The 19013-nt window shown below is 41.9% G+C and overlaps 1 protein-coding gene across 2 annotated transcripts; it reads right to left on the bottom strand.

Moving 5' to 3' along the window:
* Nucleotides 1–1006: 1006 nt before the first annotated feature.
* LOC134024748 (growth/differentiation factor 11-like) lies at nt 1007–18762 on the bottom strand. Of its 2 annotated transcripts, none has more exons than XM_062467400.1 (3): nt 18043–18762; nt 6618–6991; nt 1007–5484 (listed from the first exon to the last, which is right to left on the bottom strand). In XM_062467400.1, exons 1-3 carry the CDS (start codon nt 18455–18457, stop codon nt 5107–5109), a joined length of 1167 nt encoding a protein of 388 aa, XP_062323384.1. In that variant the 5' UTR covers nt 18458–18762; the 3' UTR covers nt 1007–5106. The 2 variants fall into 2 exon arrangements, with proteins under 2 accessions (XP_062323384.1, XP_062323374.1); XM_062467390.1 differs by having other exon boundaries at nt 1007–5487.
* Between the last annotated feature and the right edge of the window lie 251 nt (nt 18763–19013).

The raw sequence follows: 19013 nt of genomic DNA on the forward strand, positions 1-19013 counted from the left end.
TGAAGTGTCTTGCCCAAGGACACAGCGTCAGTTGGCATGACCGGGAATCGAACTAGCAACCTTCGGATTACTAGCCCGATTCCCTCACCGCTCAGCCACCTGACTCCCTCAATCCTCAAGTCAAGAGCAAGTGTGATATTTTTCCTCAACAGCAACCCCCTCTGAACATTGGCCAGTCATTGAGTGGAACATGGTGTTACTGATTACTGCATTCAGCAATCAAGGCTATTGAGTGCTGCTCCCAATTCACCCTTTCTAGACCTTTCTTCACTTTATGACCATTGCTGCAATCATAAACCTCCTAACCTCCAGTCTGTTTTCTTGGGGGTTTGTGACATTTTATCTTTTGTCTTTTTGTATAACTAGTACCATTATTACTGCAAAATGGTGTTGTGCTATCAACAGATGACCAGTGAGGTAATATAAGCAGTAATTATCCAAGTTAGGAGATATATGAAATAATAACTATTTTCTCTGGCATTGACTGCATCACTAATCATTTTAGGCTTTTGACAAGTAATGCACAATTACACAGGTTGGTAACTAGTGAGAGAAGGATTGTGTGTAAAGAGCAGTGTGAATGTTTGATGAAGAGTGAGGTTTTTGTATAGTGTGTCGCAAGGTTTATGTCATTTCTTGCGTCAGTGATCGGTGCCCTGTGCTGGGTGGTCTGTTGCATTTGCATTAGTAAAGAGCTCTGTCCTCTCATTTGTTTCCCGTTGATTCCCCAAATTAGGTTGATGAGAGGCCCTCCTATCAGGTGGCATATTAATTGGGTCATGCTGCATCCCATATGAAATTCAAACAATGGCCGCCCAACACAAAACCTTTCTCTTCTGGCCAGTTTCTCTCCACCAATTAGCCTCGCAGTGAATCTACTTCCTGTCCTCCTGCTGCCACCAGCCTTCTAAGTTACTACATTTATAGGACTCATCTGCAGAATGTAGATGAGTCAAATGGAGTACTGATGTAAAAATGTATGAAAAGAATGACAAGAACTGGGCAGTGACTTTCATAAGCTAAATAAATGATTTATTGTACAAAAGAAAAAGACAAACAGCAAAAAAGAGATAAAATAACAATTGAACAGTTACTCATATATGCACAACCATCAAACTACAAAGTTGGGGTGAATTGTATCTACACAACATGAACAGAGGAAAGAAGAGGGAGAAAAAAAGGAGAAACAGTAGAAGCGGAGAACCTGTCCAAAACATCATAAAATGTCAACATTTGGGTAGTTATTTACATAGAGATTTCTTTCTCTCATATATTTATATGAAAACACTCTCACACATACCAGTATACATACACAAAAATTCAAGATGCAACTTTTATCCATAGCATTAACAATAGTTAAGCCATAGTTCGGGGCACACCTATATTACTTCTGTCAACACTTTTAGCTGTTCGCTTCAGTCACTCTTTTGAACGCTGTCAATTACTCAATCTGAACCTGAGAGCAATGGGACCCTGTGGCTTTCATCTACGTTTTTGGGTTATCTTCTGGGTTACATTTTTGCGCAGGTTAACTTATGACAAAACCTAAATGTCAAATTTAAAAGCAAGGTTTCAGAACGCTAAAGTGAGGTAGACATACTTTAAAATGCATTGTGTTTTATCTTAATAAATAGAGACAATTGACCAGTTGAATTGTTTCCAACCACTGCCCATACCACATTTTTCTCCCTACGAAATGTTCTAGCATATTCTTGCAATTACAAAAGTTACAGCACACAACATGTCATCCTCTACTTTGGCTAACGATCCCTGGATTCTCTTCCCATTTTATTATGGGCACTTTCACTCAAAACCCACAGAAAGGCAAAACATGTCTGTGTAACACAGTCAACATAAATCGTTCAAATTCAAAAGGACAAAGTCTCTGAGTTGATAACAGATTGATTGAAGTTGACGGGAGGGCCATTTCCAGTTAAAGCGTTCTATGTTCATTGATCCAGACACTTGTTACACACATGACGTATCACCCATGATGGGTGAGGAGGCCTTTAAGCCGCTGGTATGTCCAGTTTTCCAGGATGTAGAGAAGAGGAGTGTGAGTATTATGGACAGGCCCCCGCTTCAGACGAAAAGGAAGCCAGGAAAGTGTGATGGTAACAAAAGAAGTGATACCCTCTCTAGTTTATCCATATGGTGTATCGGCTTGGATAGTTCTATTTCCTAAATTGAACAAGCTCTCTTGTGCTTGACAAGGTATGACACAGACAACAACACAACTCCTCTCGCCATGAACGTCCCATAGTGCAAAATTTATTGTTGGTAAGGTAGAGTGCCCAGAAAGGATTTTTTGTACCCCTTTTTAATATATACATATATCATTTATATATAATGTCAGAAGGCTCTTCCTTTATCCAACAGCATAGTGCTTACGTTTACAACAAAGGGATATCTTCGCTTTGACATCCAGGTGACAAAACAGACTTCAAGCTTTCTAATCTACACTCTATGTTCAAGCACTTCCAATATTTACTGCATCTTCCCGACACAGTTGAGGTGGGGATGGGGATTTGGGATATGGGAAAATTCCAAAATCTAAATATATATGTTCTCTATTCTAGAAATGGCATTTCAGCTGTATTATTCTTTTGCACATACGGTGGTGTCTTATATGATCCATAAACATGCTTTCTTTATTTATCATGTGTAAGAAGTCAGCCAGTCTGACTTTTGAATCTTCTTCCACAATGTTTTTCCACAACCATCATAGCGTTCATTCATTCTACCATCATAGCGGAAAACATCTGGTTCTCTGCTCATGGGGTTTGCTTGCATGAGTGAACAATGGGGGCAAGAGGGAATTGTATTATGATGAATTACCAGTAGATCTGCTGAAGGGAGAAATTAAGGATACCTACAGTATGGGCACTTAGCCATGGCCTGGCATCACCAGACCAATCCACAATTGCGTAGGCTATTCATCTGAAACCTCTCAGTTCATTTTTGATCTCCAAGGGACATATCAATTGGCACAAACCAATATGCCTCTGAACGCAATTGGATAGAATTGGATAGATAAAACCAATCAGAGCAACAAAATGTAATTTTGGTTGTTTAGTAAAATGCCTCAGCAGCGCTGACTGTACAGCACTCTGTGCAGTCATTGTATTAAACCCGCCCCATATCAGATCAACGGGTTGTGATTGGCCCTGGCACTTTCCATGCCAGAGAGAAATCTGTTTGAATGGGATGTGGCCAGACCCATCTACCAGACCCAGGACTACCAGACCCATGAGCTTGCTGATTTGTCTGGTTCCCAGGCTAATGGGCCCTGCCAAGCTAGCGGTGTCCAATGGAGGAGGGACTGTCTTGATAGTAGAAATATAGGGTTATTTAACTGTTGAAGAAACTTCTTTATTCTTCAGAATTAAAAACTGCCATAAGCATTAAAGGTCAACTGCCACAGTATAATAATAAGCCTATGAAGATACAAAATAGTATTCTCAAAAAGTTTTTGATCTTGAATCTTGTTCCCACACTTCATGGTGGAAAATTTGAATAAATGCAGCAGAAAAGTTTTTTTATGGTTCCATAATCTATTCTGAAAAGCCTACTTGTATCTGTATGTGATCATTTAAAATGTAATGAAAGGTTGTTAAATCATGTTAAACTGTCAACCTTTAATTATAATAAAAACCCTTTAAAGAAATGTGACTACTGTCAATCATATTAGTGACTTTAGAGGATTAAATAGGTATAAAGTTGCTCTGAGCATGTCAGTGGATCTTTAACGACCACTTGAACTGCTGGTGTTCCCTATCACTTTGAACTCGCAAACTATGAGGAGATAATATTTTCCATTTGGCAATGTATTTGTGATAAACGGTTTATTGTGAGGACTACCATCACACAGCAGTTTTTTACAGTTTGTGTAAGCCATGATTTTACTGACCCTTAGCCCAGTTTCGCACTTTTGCATGAAAGAGTGCATCCACTTTTCATTTAATTTCAGTTTTTGGGAAAGGGCTAGGGTTGTCTTAGTGACTATCTATCTGTTATAGTGAGATAATAGTTTTGAACTTGAACTTCAACATCCTCAGAGTGCTACATATTGTTTTTGTCTAACATTTTAGTCCGCAAGTCCATATTCATGTCATTTGTGCAATTATATTTGCTAATGCAGTCAAATGTGAAAAATAAATGTATCAGCAAATCCTTTCCTGTTCACGTGTAAAGGTTATGAAAAAAACTCTTTGTGTCATTTTCTTTTTGCATTTTACAAGATCATGAGTAAAAGGAGATCAAAGTAACTGTGAAAGGGTTCTTGGATGCTCAAGAATTTTCCATTGGAGTGCTAGTTCCATCTGGAGAGGGTGCATAACTTGTTTTTGGATCTCCTCAACACAATGCTTAAAACTGTCATGATCTACTATGTTTTGGATAAAAGTATCTGCCATTATGTGGGGGAGATATATATTTGTTTGTGAAAATGTGAAATTAACAATATTTTGTTCAATGATGCATCGAATTATGCAAATACTTTGTATGCCCCATCTCCATTGGCACTACTTACAAACATATCGGCTGTGGATCAAATCCCATCAATAAGAGTATAAAATGAATAAAGCATTTAAAAAAGATACAATTGTTGAATCCCTCACTTCAGGACTTAATAAAATTTGCTTCAAAATAAAATATAAAAAACAATATACTATAAATGCTTAGGAGCACTTCACCCACTGCCCAGATCCACTATCAAGGGCATCCAATGCCATTGTTTCAAAAAACCTGATAAACATTCTCTTTAGAACCTTTTTGAAGAAAGACAACCACAAAACCAACAAACACCTAGAATATAGTTTTGTCTTATTTAGCAGTTTTCTCAAGCTGCCCACAGACACGCCCCCTTATTTTTTTCCAATATGTTCTACCACTCAGCCTCAGTCTTATCTTAATTTCATATTTTACCTTTTGTACATTTTGGACTAAAATGAATAACTGACAGAATGGAGGTCCAGTGGGATTTTTTTGTGGTGGAGTGAGAGAGGGGGCTAATAGAGTCTGGTGCCAGGGGAGAGCTCTGTCAGGGTTTGGAGTGGTATGACGCAGAATTGGGTGTGCACAAGGACGCAGGACTTTCCCTACAGCCTAAGAACAACCACATCTGTCCACCACCATGCCAGGGATCTTTCCATGGATGATCTGTTGCTTATCGTTGAAGTAGAGCATGTTGATGGGGGACATCTTGGTGGGGGTGCAGCAGGGCCCTGCTGAGCCTCGGGGGTTTGCATGTTGCACTAAATGAGTGTGCGGGTACTTCTGCATAAACATGTACTCGCATTGGCCTGAGCAGTAGTTGGCCTTGTAGCGCTTGGGAGCTATGATCCAGTCCCAGCCGAAGGCCTCAAAGTCCACGGTCAATGGGTAGCGGCAGCAGCGGGACTCAGTTGAGTGTTCGTCACAGTCCAGGCCCAGATTTCGCCGAGAGCGTTTGGTCGTCTCAAGAACCTTCACTTCCAGGAACGGCTGCTAGAGTCAGGGGGGGAGGGGGGAGGAGAGGGGAGGGGAGGAGAAGAAAAAGAAAGAAAGAAAGAAAGGAGGTGGTTAAGAGAGGACACAAACTTGGAGATAATGCAAGTAGAAGAAACCATGAACACGGATTACTATCAAGATCATTTGAGTAAAAACTAGCTAACGAACGAACTAACTTAATAAGATTAAATATAAACATATAAAGTTATATGTAAATGCCTTTTATTGCATATGTTCTCACATAGTAAGACAGCACAAACGGCGTAGCTTGTGATTTTATGCAAAGCTGTCCAGTTTTAACATTAATGGTGCAAGTGACATTCTGTATGCTAAGCTTGAACTTTGACTCCAGAGGTCATCTGCAGGGCACTATAACCTTGACCCTTGCGTAGAGTCTAAGCAGCAAATATTTTACCCCACCATGTTTATTTTACAAAGCCTCCATCTCACCACAGAGAATCCAGCTGGACTTGAGCACTGTTTTTTGTGACGCTTTCAACAGAAGAAATAAGCCGAGAGGCCTGAAGGGTCAGAGAATGTCAGTTTGGGCTTTAGGGCTTTTGTTGAGGGGTAAAACGAAAAGCCCAGAGGATGAGGGGGGAGTCTGCCTCTTTCTTAGCTTTTTGTGTTTTGTTTTATTTATGTACATGGGCCTCTGTGGCTCTGATCTTTTCTTTCTTCTCCTTAAGAAAAACAGAGCATACTGCTGTGTGCTCACACTGCAGGGACTCACTGGCCAAGAAACCAGTCGACCCCTGCACCATGTTGTGAACAACTGACCCAAATGACCACTAGGTTACCACCAGTAACACTCCACTGGGAAAACTGGCCTTTTTGTCATATTTGCTGACATAAACTTCACATCCTGATAGCAACCGATAAATCAAAAAGTTTAACAGTAAAATGAAATAAATACGATATCTGTGGGATCCAATATATTTCGTCTTCTCTTTGACTTTATAAGAGATAGATCCGTTTTAGTTTGGAAGGAGGTCAAATGTTATCTATCAATTTAGTATCTTAGTTATTGAATACAAATATCACTTCCCCCACTGGTTTAACTGTAATGATACCAACCCTAGTCCCAATGCCTGCTGTACCCCAGGGACAGGTCTGAGGGTCCTTACCAGTCCCTCCTCCCCAGGCCTCAGAGAGGTAACTGCCAGGTCGTTGCCACTCTCATCAAAGGCATTGATGTCGATGCCCCAGTTGGTGTGAGGTTGCTTGAACCAGTTCTGCAACACGTGCTTGAAGTCGATACTCTGCCAGTGGCCCACCCGGGAGTTGAGTTCAATCTTCAGAGATCGGATGCGAATATGACGGCTGCCCTGCTCAGTGACAGGCTTCAGCCGGAGGATCTGCAGGTAGACGGTGGAGGTCTGCTGTAACGGCCGCAAGTACACCCACAGCTGGGCCTTCAGCACCTTGGTGAACATCAGTTTGGGGCTGAACTTGAAAAAGCAGCAGCTGGGCTTGCCATCCACCTGGACAAGTGGCTCCGCTGTGGAAGCAGCAAAGATCAACACATTAATGAAATGTTTAATGCACTTACATGTGGGATTCATGAAAATAGATACATGATACATGTGTTTGATAAATTTGCCAAATGGACAATTTGGAAACCAACAACTGACCAACATCTCCAAATGGGAACTTTAAATCTGGGAATACTGAGATTTGATTGACTCAGTAAATGACTGATAGCTTGGCACAGCTGCCAGCAATCAAAGGAAAGAGGTTGAGAGTGGCTCAGAGGGCAGGGAGATGGCTAAACCCAGAATGAACCCTTTATTGCTCCTTCTTTTAAGTAGTAATGACCTTATTATAAATCCATCCAAAGTATTTAGTCCCCATTGACTTATTCTTTCATTTAAAAACTCATAGGTTTCAGTATGAATAAGTATGTATGCATATGTATGCATATCTTTCTGATAATAAGTTTATTTTATGTTGTACTTGTGTTCATATATTTATGTTAAACTGTCCATTGGTTGGTTGGGTTTATCTATGGAAGCCATCTGGCTATTTTCTCAGACCTAGAGGCCCTTTTTTGATTTCTAGAATATTAATAGTTCAGTCCTCTGTCGCTTGAAATCACTGACTGTATTCTAAATGATATAATAGGTACACTTCAGACTCTTCTAATCCCAATGATTGGAAGGCAAGGTTAAGAGAAAGCTATAGTTTGAGATAGCTAACATAATGTAGATGTATGTTTGGTTTCTGTAGGCATACCTGTTAAATGCACCATTCGTTATTGATTAATTATTAACTGCCAATATCTTAGTTAATGGTAAAGTATTTTTAAGTACAGATGAATGCTGTAAAATCAATCTGGTCTTCATTAATTCATGCCATAGTCCTGGTCACTGGTGTGCCACATATGTCAAACCTGCAACCTGGCTGATTTGCATAGAGGTCCAATCTGACATAATGACACCCATTTCCATGTAAAGGACTTTGTCTATCATCAATTTAGGGAAATACACGCTGTCTGTATTCATCAGCAGGTCTAACAGACTTATTTTGGCATGTTATTAATGGCATGAGATTATGCAAACCAAGTAGCAGACTTGAGACTTGAGGCACAATTATACATTTCAGTGAAGCTACATTTTGTGACAGTAATCCAACCGAATTCTCTTCTAAAAGTAAAATAAAATAAAATCCATAATCACTACATTTCTACACCAGGTAGTCAGGAGGTAGTCGGATCTCCAAACAGACTGTGAAAAGTCTACCTGATTGTTAAGCCAAATAAAAGTGTTTTTTACATTCTCTGTCGGGATGGGAGCTGTTTTATTTCAAAACCAACTACAGGGACCTGTCAATCATTTGGAAAATCTGAGGTTGCTCAGGCAACCTCCAAAGGCTTCCTGGGTCAAAAGGTCATTTTGGCACCTCGGCCTAGTTAAGAAATGGGGTCAGGGGTCAAAACCGTCAGCCTTTTACATCCCTTGGGTGCTAGGGAGGGGCAGCCCTAATAGCTAGATTGAGTTTGAAGGTCAAGGTCGGCCCTATGGCGATGGTAATATGCTTTTTTTTTGTTCTTTTCACCAAATCATAAAAAAATAATTCAAATTTCTGAGAAACTACAATTCAACTTATTCATCTGTAATTTGTTTTTGTTTTGTACTGGGCGGGGCTTCAGCAGCCAATGGTGAATTGTTTACCAGATCTCGACTGATTGGAGGAGAACACAGCACAAGACTGTTGTTTTTCTCTTACACTGAACAAGTGTTGTAATTGAATTATGGGAATATGAGTTCAATGAAGAAGAGATAGCATATCCATTAGAAGAGTCCAGAAGAACATTGAATACAAGCCAAGCAGGGGACAGACGTGGTCCTTCAGCCTGTATTTCCAGAGCCAGTCATTAGTGAGTGTAAATTATACAGTGTCTCACGCTGGACAAACAATATGTCAATGTTCCTTTTGGTGGGTTGCTGGGGTCGCAGCAATTACCGCGAGTGTTGTTGTGTTTGCTCATCAGTACCAAACAGGGAATGAATGATTCTGCAGTTTACTCTGAGTTTACTTGAGATTACTATTTGTTGTTGTTTTCCCAGTAGATATTTGAAGAGAAATACATTTTAAATAGCTCTCAAAGAGCATTTTCGAATTCTGAACAACCAGCAACTTTTGGTTAGGTAACAAGTAGTTCAGAGTCAGGCTTGTTTGAAACAGCAGAATTTGGTTGCTTTTACTGTTAATTCTCTCTTGGGGAAAGTAGAGCCCCACTGTAGAGTAATCTGAGATGCAGGGTCTGACCGTCATGATCCATGTAGTACCACAGTTATTAGACACACATGCACAACATATGAGCTACATCATGCTACACAATGAGAGCATTGATGGGTAAAATCAATTTGTATCTTTATAGAGCCTTAATGTGAATTAGGGAGGGAAACTCTGAAATGTGCATACCTGCAGCCTAATTATGGCTTATACCTTGGCAGAACTTTCCACTCGTATTAAATGAGGTAGGCTTGTAAAGATCAATCAAAAAGCAATGGGATATTTAAACCCCAACCTGAAATAGCTCCATCCCTGTTGCCAGGAAATATTACTGATGAATGGAGTTAAGTATTTTCCTGCCCGTGGGGTGCAGTAACATTTATGTGACTTCATTTCCTGTACCCAAAGCTTTATTGTAACATAATAGCTCTTATTCCCCTCCTGTTTTCAAAACCTAGGGGCACAAGCATAGGTTTTGCTTACAGCACCACCTACTGGCGCAATGACACGTCCTCCCCATGTACGCGTCAACATTGTTGGGCTACCATCTGACCTATTCCAGTTTAACCTTTCTTTTTTAGCAACATTTTAGCAGGGCCAGAGGTTTCTGTGCTTCTTCAGGAGTGGGAGGCTTATTTGGTTTTTCCTCTCATGTTTCCACTCCATTTAATTACTTTAGCTGCTTATTTCCCCACGGTGTGATTATAGCATGTGTAGCACATGCATTTTACTGCCAGAGCACAGCAGGTCTGCAGGTGGGCCTACTGAACATCTGGTCCCCTCCCTGGGTACCTGTGTTCCACAGCTAGCCTGGGGCTTTCAATGTACTCATGTGAGGGGAGACTTATAAAGTATAAGGGTTTATTCACCAATGTCATCTGTCCATTCCAATACCACTGAGAGCATTTCAAAGTGAGGTACTTTTTAATGGTCAGCCGTAATATTACCATGTGGTACTTGAGAATGTGGTCAACAAAGAATGAAGCTGTAAAACTGTGATGAAACATGAATCTGTAATGAACAGACAAAATGCAAAAGCCCTGCTTCGACATGAAACAAGTTGTTTTACACCCTCCTCCCTATACACCATTGCAGTCTCAGGAAAGTGGAAAAAAAGGATCAAAGCCCTGTTCTATATCAAAAGATTGTGTCCTTTACTCACAAAAACCCAATGCACAGGAAGGAACGATGGCAAAGAGACCTGCCTTGATATGCATAAAGCTCACAATGGAGCCTTCTGTTTAGTCTGATAGGAGGCACACACACATACAGCATAAAGATTATGCATGTTGGGTGATTTGATGGCAACAAGCAACCTGTCCAAAAACATGGGGATTTGTGTTTGCTGCTGTCCATCAAAAGCTAATCCTCAGTGACAAGTCCTTCTAGTTTCATTAGATCAATTGTAGACCAAAAACCCACAGAACTGCTTCCTTAAAATGCTACTTTGTCAAAGGGAATCTGAACTGTTTCCTTTTTATGGGCAATCAGAAATTTGCCTCTCTCATGCAGTAACAAAGAAAAGCATGCAGATTAGATAAAATATTCTATAGACACAAAAAAAGGGGGGGGGGGGGGAAAGGGACGGTCATCTTTTGTTTGTCCAAAAGGATCAGTGCATAATATTATATGCCAAGATAGGGATTCCATTTGCATATATATCTATATTTTCTTTTCCTAAATGGGAAATGCAAATTTTGTGGCAAGCGTGTGTTATGGAGTCCTGCCGTTGGATAAATGTGACTCTAGGGTATCCCCCACACCTCAGCATATTAATCATTGTGACACGTTCACGACCCTTCTAATAAGACAGGGGCCACAGTGCACCCCCTCTACCATCCCATCCCAGCCCCACTCCCTCTTTGTCTCTCGGCCTGTCCCAAGGGAGTGGAGAGGGGGGTAGGGGAGGCAGGGGTAGAGGTGGGGAGGGGGGGGTGAAGTTAGACCCCTCATTCAGGACCCCTCCCCTGGTAGGCACAAGACTCCTATTAGGACTGAGCACAGGAGCCCCCCAGGAGCAACAAAAGACACCTCCTAATACTGCCTGTTCCAAGCCAGTGAACACACACACACACATACACACACATATGTACACAGGGGCCCCAAACTGACACTCTCCCCAGGACAGAGATAGGAGGCTTATAAAGATAATAAAAACCCTACAGAGAAAATAAAAAGGCCACAGAAATGCATGCAGTCTGCGGGAGAAGGAAAGACGGGGGAAAGGAAGCAAGAGAGAGCAGTGAGCTGCAATAAGCTGGACAGCTGGACAGCAGGAAACGTTTTAGTGTGTGTGTGTGCGTGTGTGTGTGTGTTTGTGTGTGTGTGTATGTGTTTGTGTTAAAGAAGAATATTCTTATAAATCTTTAAACTTTCACTACTGCTATCATTTCCAATCAGCAGCAAGCTAGTTAGTATAACTACCACAGTGCTTATACTTAGTAGAAATATGCAAATACATAAACTTTTCTTCTACCCCTTTAATTTCAGCTGTGCAGAATAAAGAATGTCCATCCACTCTATGTCTACATCAAGATTGTATAATTCAATACTACATCACAAGAAGAATGTTGCTTGTGAGCCCACAGACATGCTTTTCTGATACAGCACTATGGAATATTTACAATGACAGTCTTCTGCACTAAAATGCATTATTCATGAGATGATATGGCATTTACAGCTCCAACAGTGAGTGTGTGAGGTGAACTTAGTCAGCAGGATATGTACAGTACTGAGGGTACAGGCAACCACCAGGTCCTGTTTTAGTATGTGTCAAATCACCCTTTCAATTTCTCTATAAATCCCTTTTGGGTCATGTCGCATTATAACCACAACACCCTCACCACCCCTCCCCCTCCTCGCCAGCATCCCCATCCCGCCAGATTCAAACAGGCATGATGTGTTGATAAACGCTGTCCATGCCTCCTGTCTTTAGGTGTTGGTGAGTTTGACCTCTCTGTTTGCTGAGCTATTGGGATGCCTTGACGCACACAGGATGCCAGCAACAGATTTTAAATATAGACAAAGTTAGTGTGACAGCCTTGACAACTAGCTTCCTCCTGAACTCTTCTTATAACCTTATATATACCATCACCGTCATCTGATACTACACTCCATACAATGTGGGAGTATCTGGTTTTTGTATTTAAACAGACTCATGCTCAGACCCCAACTTTTTTCTCCGGCATTGTACAGCAACAGAACTTGGCTTTTGGCCCCAAAAAACATTTGGACATTTGGACAATGTGCCCCTCATAATAAGCTTCCTGAGCTGATCTCGGCATGCCGCGCGGAAATGCAACCACAGGCGATGAATACAGTAAGGCGCCACTCTCATGGCCACTTAAAAGAGGCTAATTAAATTTTCATGTGGATATTCTTGCAGCAATCCGCTGCGCACTGAGCATCTTTCCGGCACAGAGAAGTCCTGGTGGGATCGTGCTTTATGTCCATGCTGCATTTCCTCTGCTTAGATGCCTCAATTTAGGATTAATGGACTCTTCCATAAACGTCTCCACAGCCCTCCCAAGAACACCGCTCACACGCCCACACCCCCGTCAACTCATCCGTCTGTAATAATCCCCTCATCCATTTTATCTTTTTCTCTTCGACCCTCCCCTCCTCTTTCCTCGCGTTCCTACATAGAGCTTAATTACTGGTGTGAAGTAATTATTTCCTTTATTAGTGAGACGTAACATCTGTTTCAAGTCTTTTTAAGTGGACCTATAAAATCCCTCCATGATTTCTGTCCCTTAAGGATAGGACTGGGCTGCTTGTTGCTCCCTGTGGACCCCACCACCCCACCCCTCCTCATCCTTCTCCCTCCGCTTGTCTCTGCCCACGCAGTATGGCAGTATGGGCCACTGCTGGATCATAGCCTTTCCAAATACCTTTTACAGGCACTGAGCTGCATGCCAACTCACTACTGGGTACACATGAGAGGAGAAGCTGATGCACTAACTGCACAGCACAGATGGTCATTCAAACTGTGCCATTATATTGATCCAGAGACACACACAAATGTCCTTTCTTTCCATCAGCATTTAAAATGTAGTGTAGTGTAAAGTGTCATTTCCTCACCATGAGTTCATGTAAAGTGTGTTTTAGGCTGTATGGATGATCCCTGTATTTGTTTGTCTTTCTGGGGATGTATTATGCATTCCCAACCTTCTCAGAAAATGGATGGCTGGGACATAGGACTGTGGGAATAGGGAGAGCAGAAGGGAGGGAGGGAGATTCCTGAACGTCCTGGGGAAATGTTGTCCCCTGTATTAATAGACTTTCGTCCCTTTGAAATGTTATTAGCCATAAAGTTGACAGCATGTTGTGCTATTTCAAAAGTCAGGGCAGTTTCTTAAGTTTTATTTCTTTTTAAACAAACCAATAATGACACAGCGTCCAAACAAGTCAAAGTTTATCTTTCCGCTCTGTCGGTTCTTCAATGGAGGGGTGAGAACAGGTGTTACCATCAAACATACCCTTTCATGGAATAAATAAATATATAAAAATCTCACATAGTCATCATTTTCTCACAAACACTGACCAGTGGGCTGGAGACAGTCCGACTTCTGCTGGCCTGTCCTTTTAGCGCTCTCCCTCTTAATGTTTATGGTTCCTGCACCTTCAGGAAATGACCCTTTTATGGGGTCAACACTATAAAAGACTTGTGTTTTTTGGTGGGAGTGGTTGGTGGATGGGTGTGTGTGTATGTGTGAGAGTGTGTGTGTGTGTGTGTGTGTGTGTGTTTGGTGGGGGTAAGCTACAACCGGTTCTTCTTTGCTAGCAAAGAAAGAGACCCGATGAGGTTAATAGGCTCCTTGTCCAATATATCACATAGCTGTGAACTCTGTGACCCTTTTTGTCAATAGGGGGACTTTTCTAGTGTGTTTGTGTGGGTGTGGGTGTGTATCTGTGTGCATACCAGTGTTTACATGTCCATGAATACATGAGTGGGCATACAAGCATGTAAATGGGTACAGTGTTCAAGACAACAAAAAACATCCCCAAGTTAATTCAAAAAATTAAATCTAGGTGTCCAATACCAGAGCTTAAGTAAAATAATTTTTCAAACGGGAGTTTTTTTTCATGGTGGGCCGCAGGTGTTGGACATAACTACTCACGTTGCATGTTGCTCAGAAAGAGAGAGAGAGAGAGAGAGAGATGAGAGAGAGAGAGAGAGAGAGAGAGAGAGAGAGAGAGAGAGAGAGAGAGAGAGAGAGAGAGAGAGAGAGAAGGAGAGAGTTGGTGGGCATCAATCATCGATGGGAGAGGAGAGTTTGGTATCAATGCCATGGAAAAATGACAAATGAGGGCCTATTGGGGTCAAAAACTTACACCACACCAGTTCAGGCAGGCCATTGACCATACACACACTTACAGTACAGTACACACACACACACACAAAGTGTGTTAGTAAAGGGCTTAGCTCATGTGCAAGGAACAGCTCTTTGTAAATTTAACTGATAAAAAAGTAGAGTACACACAGATTCAGAATGCTGCACTTTGAAAATGTGTAGCAGGGTACTGGTATCCTTGCAACACACTGTATGGAGCTAGAGAATGCTACAGTACCTAAACTGCCGCACTGTGATATAAATAGCCCCACTTTTCCATGAAATTTCATAGTAATTAGAGACCAGGAAGCATGGACCCTCTCAACCCCCACTGCGGCACCCACGTACCTTGAGTGAATACTAAGAAGCGACTCTGGCACAGGTCCAGTTCAGCATGTACTGCGTGAACCCACACGGCCCATCAAAGGCAGTGCGCACACCCGTAAGAGGGTGATCGGGTTCGAGGTGCGCAGGGAATAGTGTTTGAAGTGCTTCTCTATCTGAGGCTCTTTTAATCCAGTGGGATCACCGAGACGCCACGGGCGAGAGAGATGCAGTTCTTCTCTCAACGTGAAACTCTTCCACGAACATCGGGCGAGAGAGGGAAGAAATAGTGAGTTCAGAGAAAGAGAGTGGGAGGTGGGCAGGAAAGGGAAGAGAGAAAAGACAAATGATTGAAATGGCAGGTGGGGAGGAGTAAAGAGAGAAATGAAGGACAAAATGTAAAGAAAATAATTCTAAAGTAGTCCAATGAAAAATTTAACAGTGCATTAATTTCTTGTACCAGTAGCAGCTCACTCCTTTTCCTAGTGCACACAGTAACTCATTTTGCAATGTGACAGCTATGAGATGACTTGGACCTACTAACAATAATAGCCAACAACCATCTCTAATATACAATATTATTTCCAACCCCGCCTATGTCCTAGCTCTGGGCTTATAAACAACTGTCCATGACCTGTCATTGTCTACTCCAGTACCACCTCCCTGGTTCAGTTCAGGTACAGTGTTATTACAGATGCTGATCCAGGCTGATCACTTCTTGTCTAACCGACAGGAGCAGCTGTGTCATATCCAGCCATCTGATGCATGCAGAGACGGGTTCAACATGTCTGTGTGTAGAAGACAACAGAGACCAACCAAGGATGGAACATACTGGAATGGAGGGCCACAGCTGTGTAACCCTCAAACACAAGATACACTGTTACACATGCTCTGCCTTGGAAAAAAACACTGCAGCTTTTCCTACTCTCATAACATACATGCAGAGAGAGAGAGAGAGAGAAAGAGAGAGAGAAAGAGAGAGAGAGAGAGAGAGAGAGAGAGAGAGAGAGAGAGAGAGAGAGAGAGAGAGAGAGAGAGAGAGAGAGAGAGAGATGAGAGAGAGAGAGAGAGAGAGAGAGAGAGAGAGGAAATAAGCGAATGAGAAAACAGGCATATATAGCTGTGGCCTACATGCTATGCCTGGAGAGGAGCTTGCATGGACCATACTGCAAAGAGGCCAGCAAAAGACTAATCCATTTACAATTTGTCCAGAAGTCCAACTGTGGTTTCCCAAATTTAAGTAAGCATCCAAAACACATATCATTCAACATGAGAGGCATGTTGCTAAAATCCCTGTGAGTTTAAAATGCCAGCTGTTCAAACTCAAACTCTTATGCTTTATTTATTTTTCATTTTCTTGTTAAATGGTCCCCATAGAAACCACTTCAGCATTACTCACTATTTTTTATCTTCTATTGGTCAGAAAATGTCTGTGTCAGAGGACCACCCATCAAACTTGACAAGGCTGACACAGACACGGTTACAGTATATGGTATCAGAAGTGTTTCATCATGAGACATCGGTGAAAACGGGTGTCAACGCACAGCCATTTGAAGAGTGTTCATGAGTTTGAAGGCATACATCGTAACCAACTATAATATACCATGTAGCCTATGCAAAACCCAATTCAACTGGAAACCCTGGCACACATGCAGTAGGATATATCAATTTTTATGTTAGCCGTACAAGCAAGGATTGTTGCGCAACAGTATGTTGTTTCTTCTGCAGTTTTGATGGATGCACAAAGCTTGTACAAAAAACAAAGACTTCATGTTTACAATTATGATCAGCTGTAAAATAAAAGCAAATCAGAAAAGATAATAACCAAATTGACCTATTTAATGCTCGATTGGCTATTTGCCTAAAACGGACTTGAAGTTCATTGTGGTGCGGCGTGTGCACGACGTGTGACAATCAAACGAGAGGTTAGTTTGAATAACACAGATTTATCTTTGTCCGAAAATGAAAAAACTGATTATTTGCACGGCTTTTCGTTTGCGCTGTGCAGAATATATTATGTGTGTAAATGTTGTTGAACCCCGGCGATTCGCAGCGAAGAGGTCACACACTCCCCTCGACCCCAACTGTTTCTGGCTTTGTGTCCTCGGAGGGAAAAAAACGAGCTGTGCCTATAAACTTCGCATTTAAATGGCAAGTGCGGTCGAGGGGGACCGCTGCATGAGGAAAACAATGGCAGCTTTTTTGGACACACTTTTTCTCACTGCGATGAACAGCAGGGAATCCGGTAGAGCCCTCATATAAAGGACCGATAGAGCACAGCTGCCGGGGCTCAACTAGATATTGAGTGTGTTGGTGTTTTTTCTTTCTTTCTTTTTTGTTTTTACTGTAATTAAGTTATTGTATACTTAGGTCTTTTTGTCTAATGTTGTGGTAACATACTTCGTGTTTGTTAAGTCTGTTGGTCAGCGTCAAACGCCAATATAGTATGCCACTCTTTTATACAGCCATATAAGAGTAAGGGAAAGGTCTCATACCACGGACCCGGCACCACAGGCTACATCTGTCCACCAAACGATATTATCATTATTGATTTATGCACAAACAGACATTGGCATATCATTCAAAAGGAGTGTCATGTGGTCATAGAGAGGCTGTAGGAGGGATATTGTGACAGGAATTAGAATGAGACCGGACAGACAGTTCCCAGAAACGCACCATATTCCTCGCGCTTCAGTTCTTGCACAGTGGACCGTGCAAGCGGAAACTTAAAATATGTGTCTAGCTATATCCGAGGTTTGGGTCGATAATTTAAAAAGCAAGGCACCATATTTTATCAATAGCTTTATACTGATGTTTAAAGCAACTTCAGCCTGCTATCTTTAAGTAGCCTAAAGTCGGAGTGCCTCTTGATTTATCAAGTTCACTGTTCGCACAATCCGTTGGGATATTTTGACAGTTATGCAGCTGACTATGCATCACTGTGAATTATACGGAGCATTTATTCCCTTTGAAAAAAATAAAATATCAGCTGTCCAAACTATCCTAATAAAACTCATACCCCGTCTGTTGCAGTCAATGCCATTAGCCTATACCCTTCAATTGGCCCAGGTCATCATGTCAACACATGGCAAAGAGTTGCTTTTCCCTTGGTGTAAATTAATGTAAATAGTTACAATAAAGTTGTATTAATACTCACGCTCTGATGCCATAGTGATTACCGACTCTGTTGTGGCGTGATATTCGTCCTCCTCCATAAACTCATCCTGGGAGGACGCGTCTCCTTGGAAGTCATGATGGTCAAGGAGCTGCTGAAGCGGAGGCGCCTTGGGCAGCAGCTGGTTCACCACCTCCCGGCTAATATTGGGAGCCTGTTTGAGTCGCAGCTTGCTCAGGATTTGAGATTTGATGGTCTCCAGTCGCAGGACTTTACTCTGCTCTCGCCAAACACACGCAGAGCATTCGTGAGAGCCCGCTTCCTCATCCAGGAGCGACAAACCGATGTCCGTGGGCATTTCGCTCGTTGGTGACAGAAAGAGGTTAGGCTCGTCACTCTCGGACAGTTCCAGACAAATTAGTACCATCAGACACAGTAAAAAGTTATACCTCGGCATTGTTGTGCACTCGTCAGACAACAGAACTTTCTGCTCAGATTATCCCGTCCTGTTTTAGGTGTTTGTCGAAACCGGTTTAACCTTACCAAGATACCAGTGATGAGCAATTAATGAATTAGGGTCGCCCTTTGAAACGATTGTTTAGTAGGCATATAGTAACAAGCTCAAAAAAGTGCGTCTCAGTAGTGTATGTCGTATCGTACTTGGTATTATCCTTCTAATTCATGCATAACGCGCCCCCATGCAATTGTTGTTTTGGTTGTCTTATCTCATAACAATTAAGTCCATAAGTGTCAGTGTTCAGATGTGTCATTAAAATGTGCAAGCACGTTCAAATAGGGCTCTTTATATATCTCCGCTCCCTGGTGTCGTAATCCATCTCCATTGGCTAAGATTGCAACAAAAGGCTTTTAGGTCTGTCACCAAGTCAAGAGGGAGAGAGGGAGCAAAAGGGAGGGAGCAAGCTCGCCTATGGACTGCCGAGTAGATTGTACAGTTTGGTACTTTTACAAGGATTCAACTTAAAGTATCTTCACGTTGTGTCAATGGAATAAGA

This window comes from Osmerus eperlanus, chromosome 1 (genome assembly GCF_963692335.1).
Source record: "Osmerus eperlanus chromosome 1, fOsmEpe2.1, whole genome shotgun sequence".
NCBI lineage: Eukaryota > Metazoa > Chordata > Actinopteri > Osmeriformes > Osmeridae > Osmerus > Osmerus eperlanus.

What these genes read in the sequence shown, in the direction of transcription:
- LOC134024748 (XM_062467390.1), bottom strand. Translation starts at nt 18,457, where the DNA reads ATGCCGAGGTATAACTTTTTACTGTGTCTGATGGTACTAATTTGTCTG. An exon ending in AATCACTATGGCATCAGAGC is followed by an intron (nt 6,992 to 18,042) that starts GTGAGTATTAAT and finishes CTGCTTCCACAG; the next exon opens with CGGAGCCACTTGTCCAGGTG. An exon ending in GGCCTGGGGAGGAGGGACTG is followed by an intron (nt 5,488 to 6,617) that starts GTAAGGACCCTC and finishes CCCTGACTCTAG; the next exon opens with CAGCCGTTCCTGGAAGTGAA.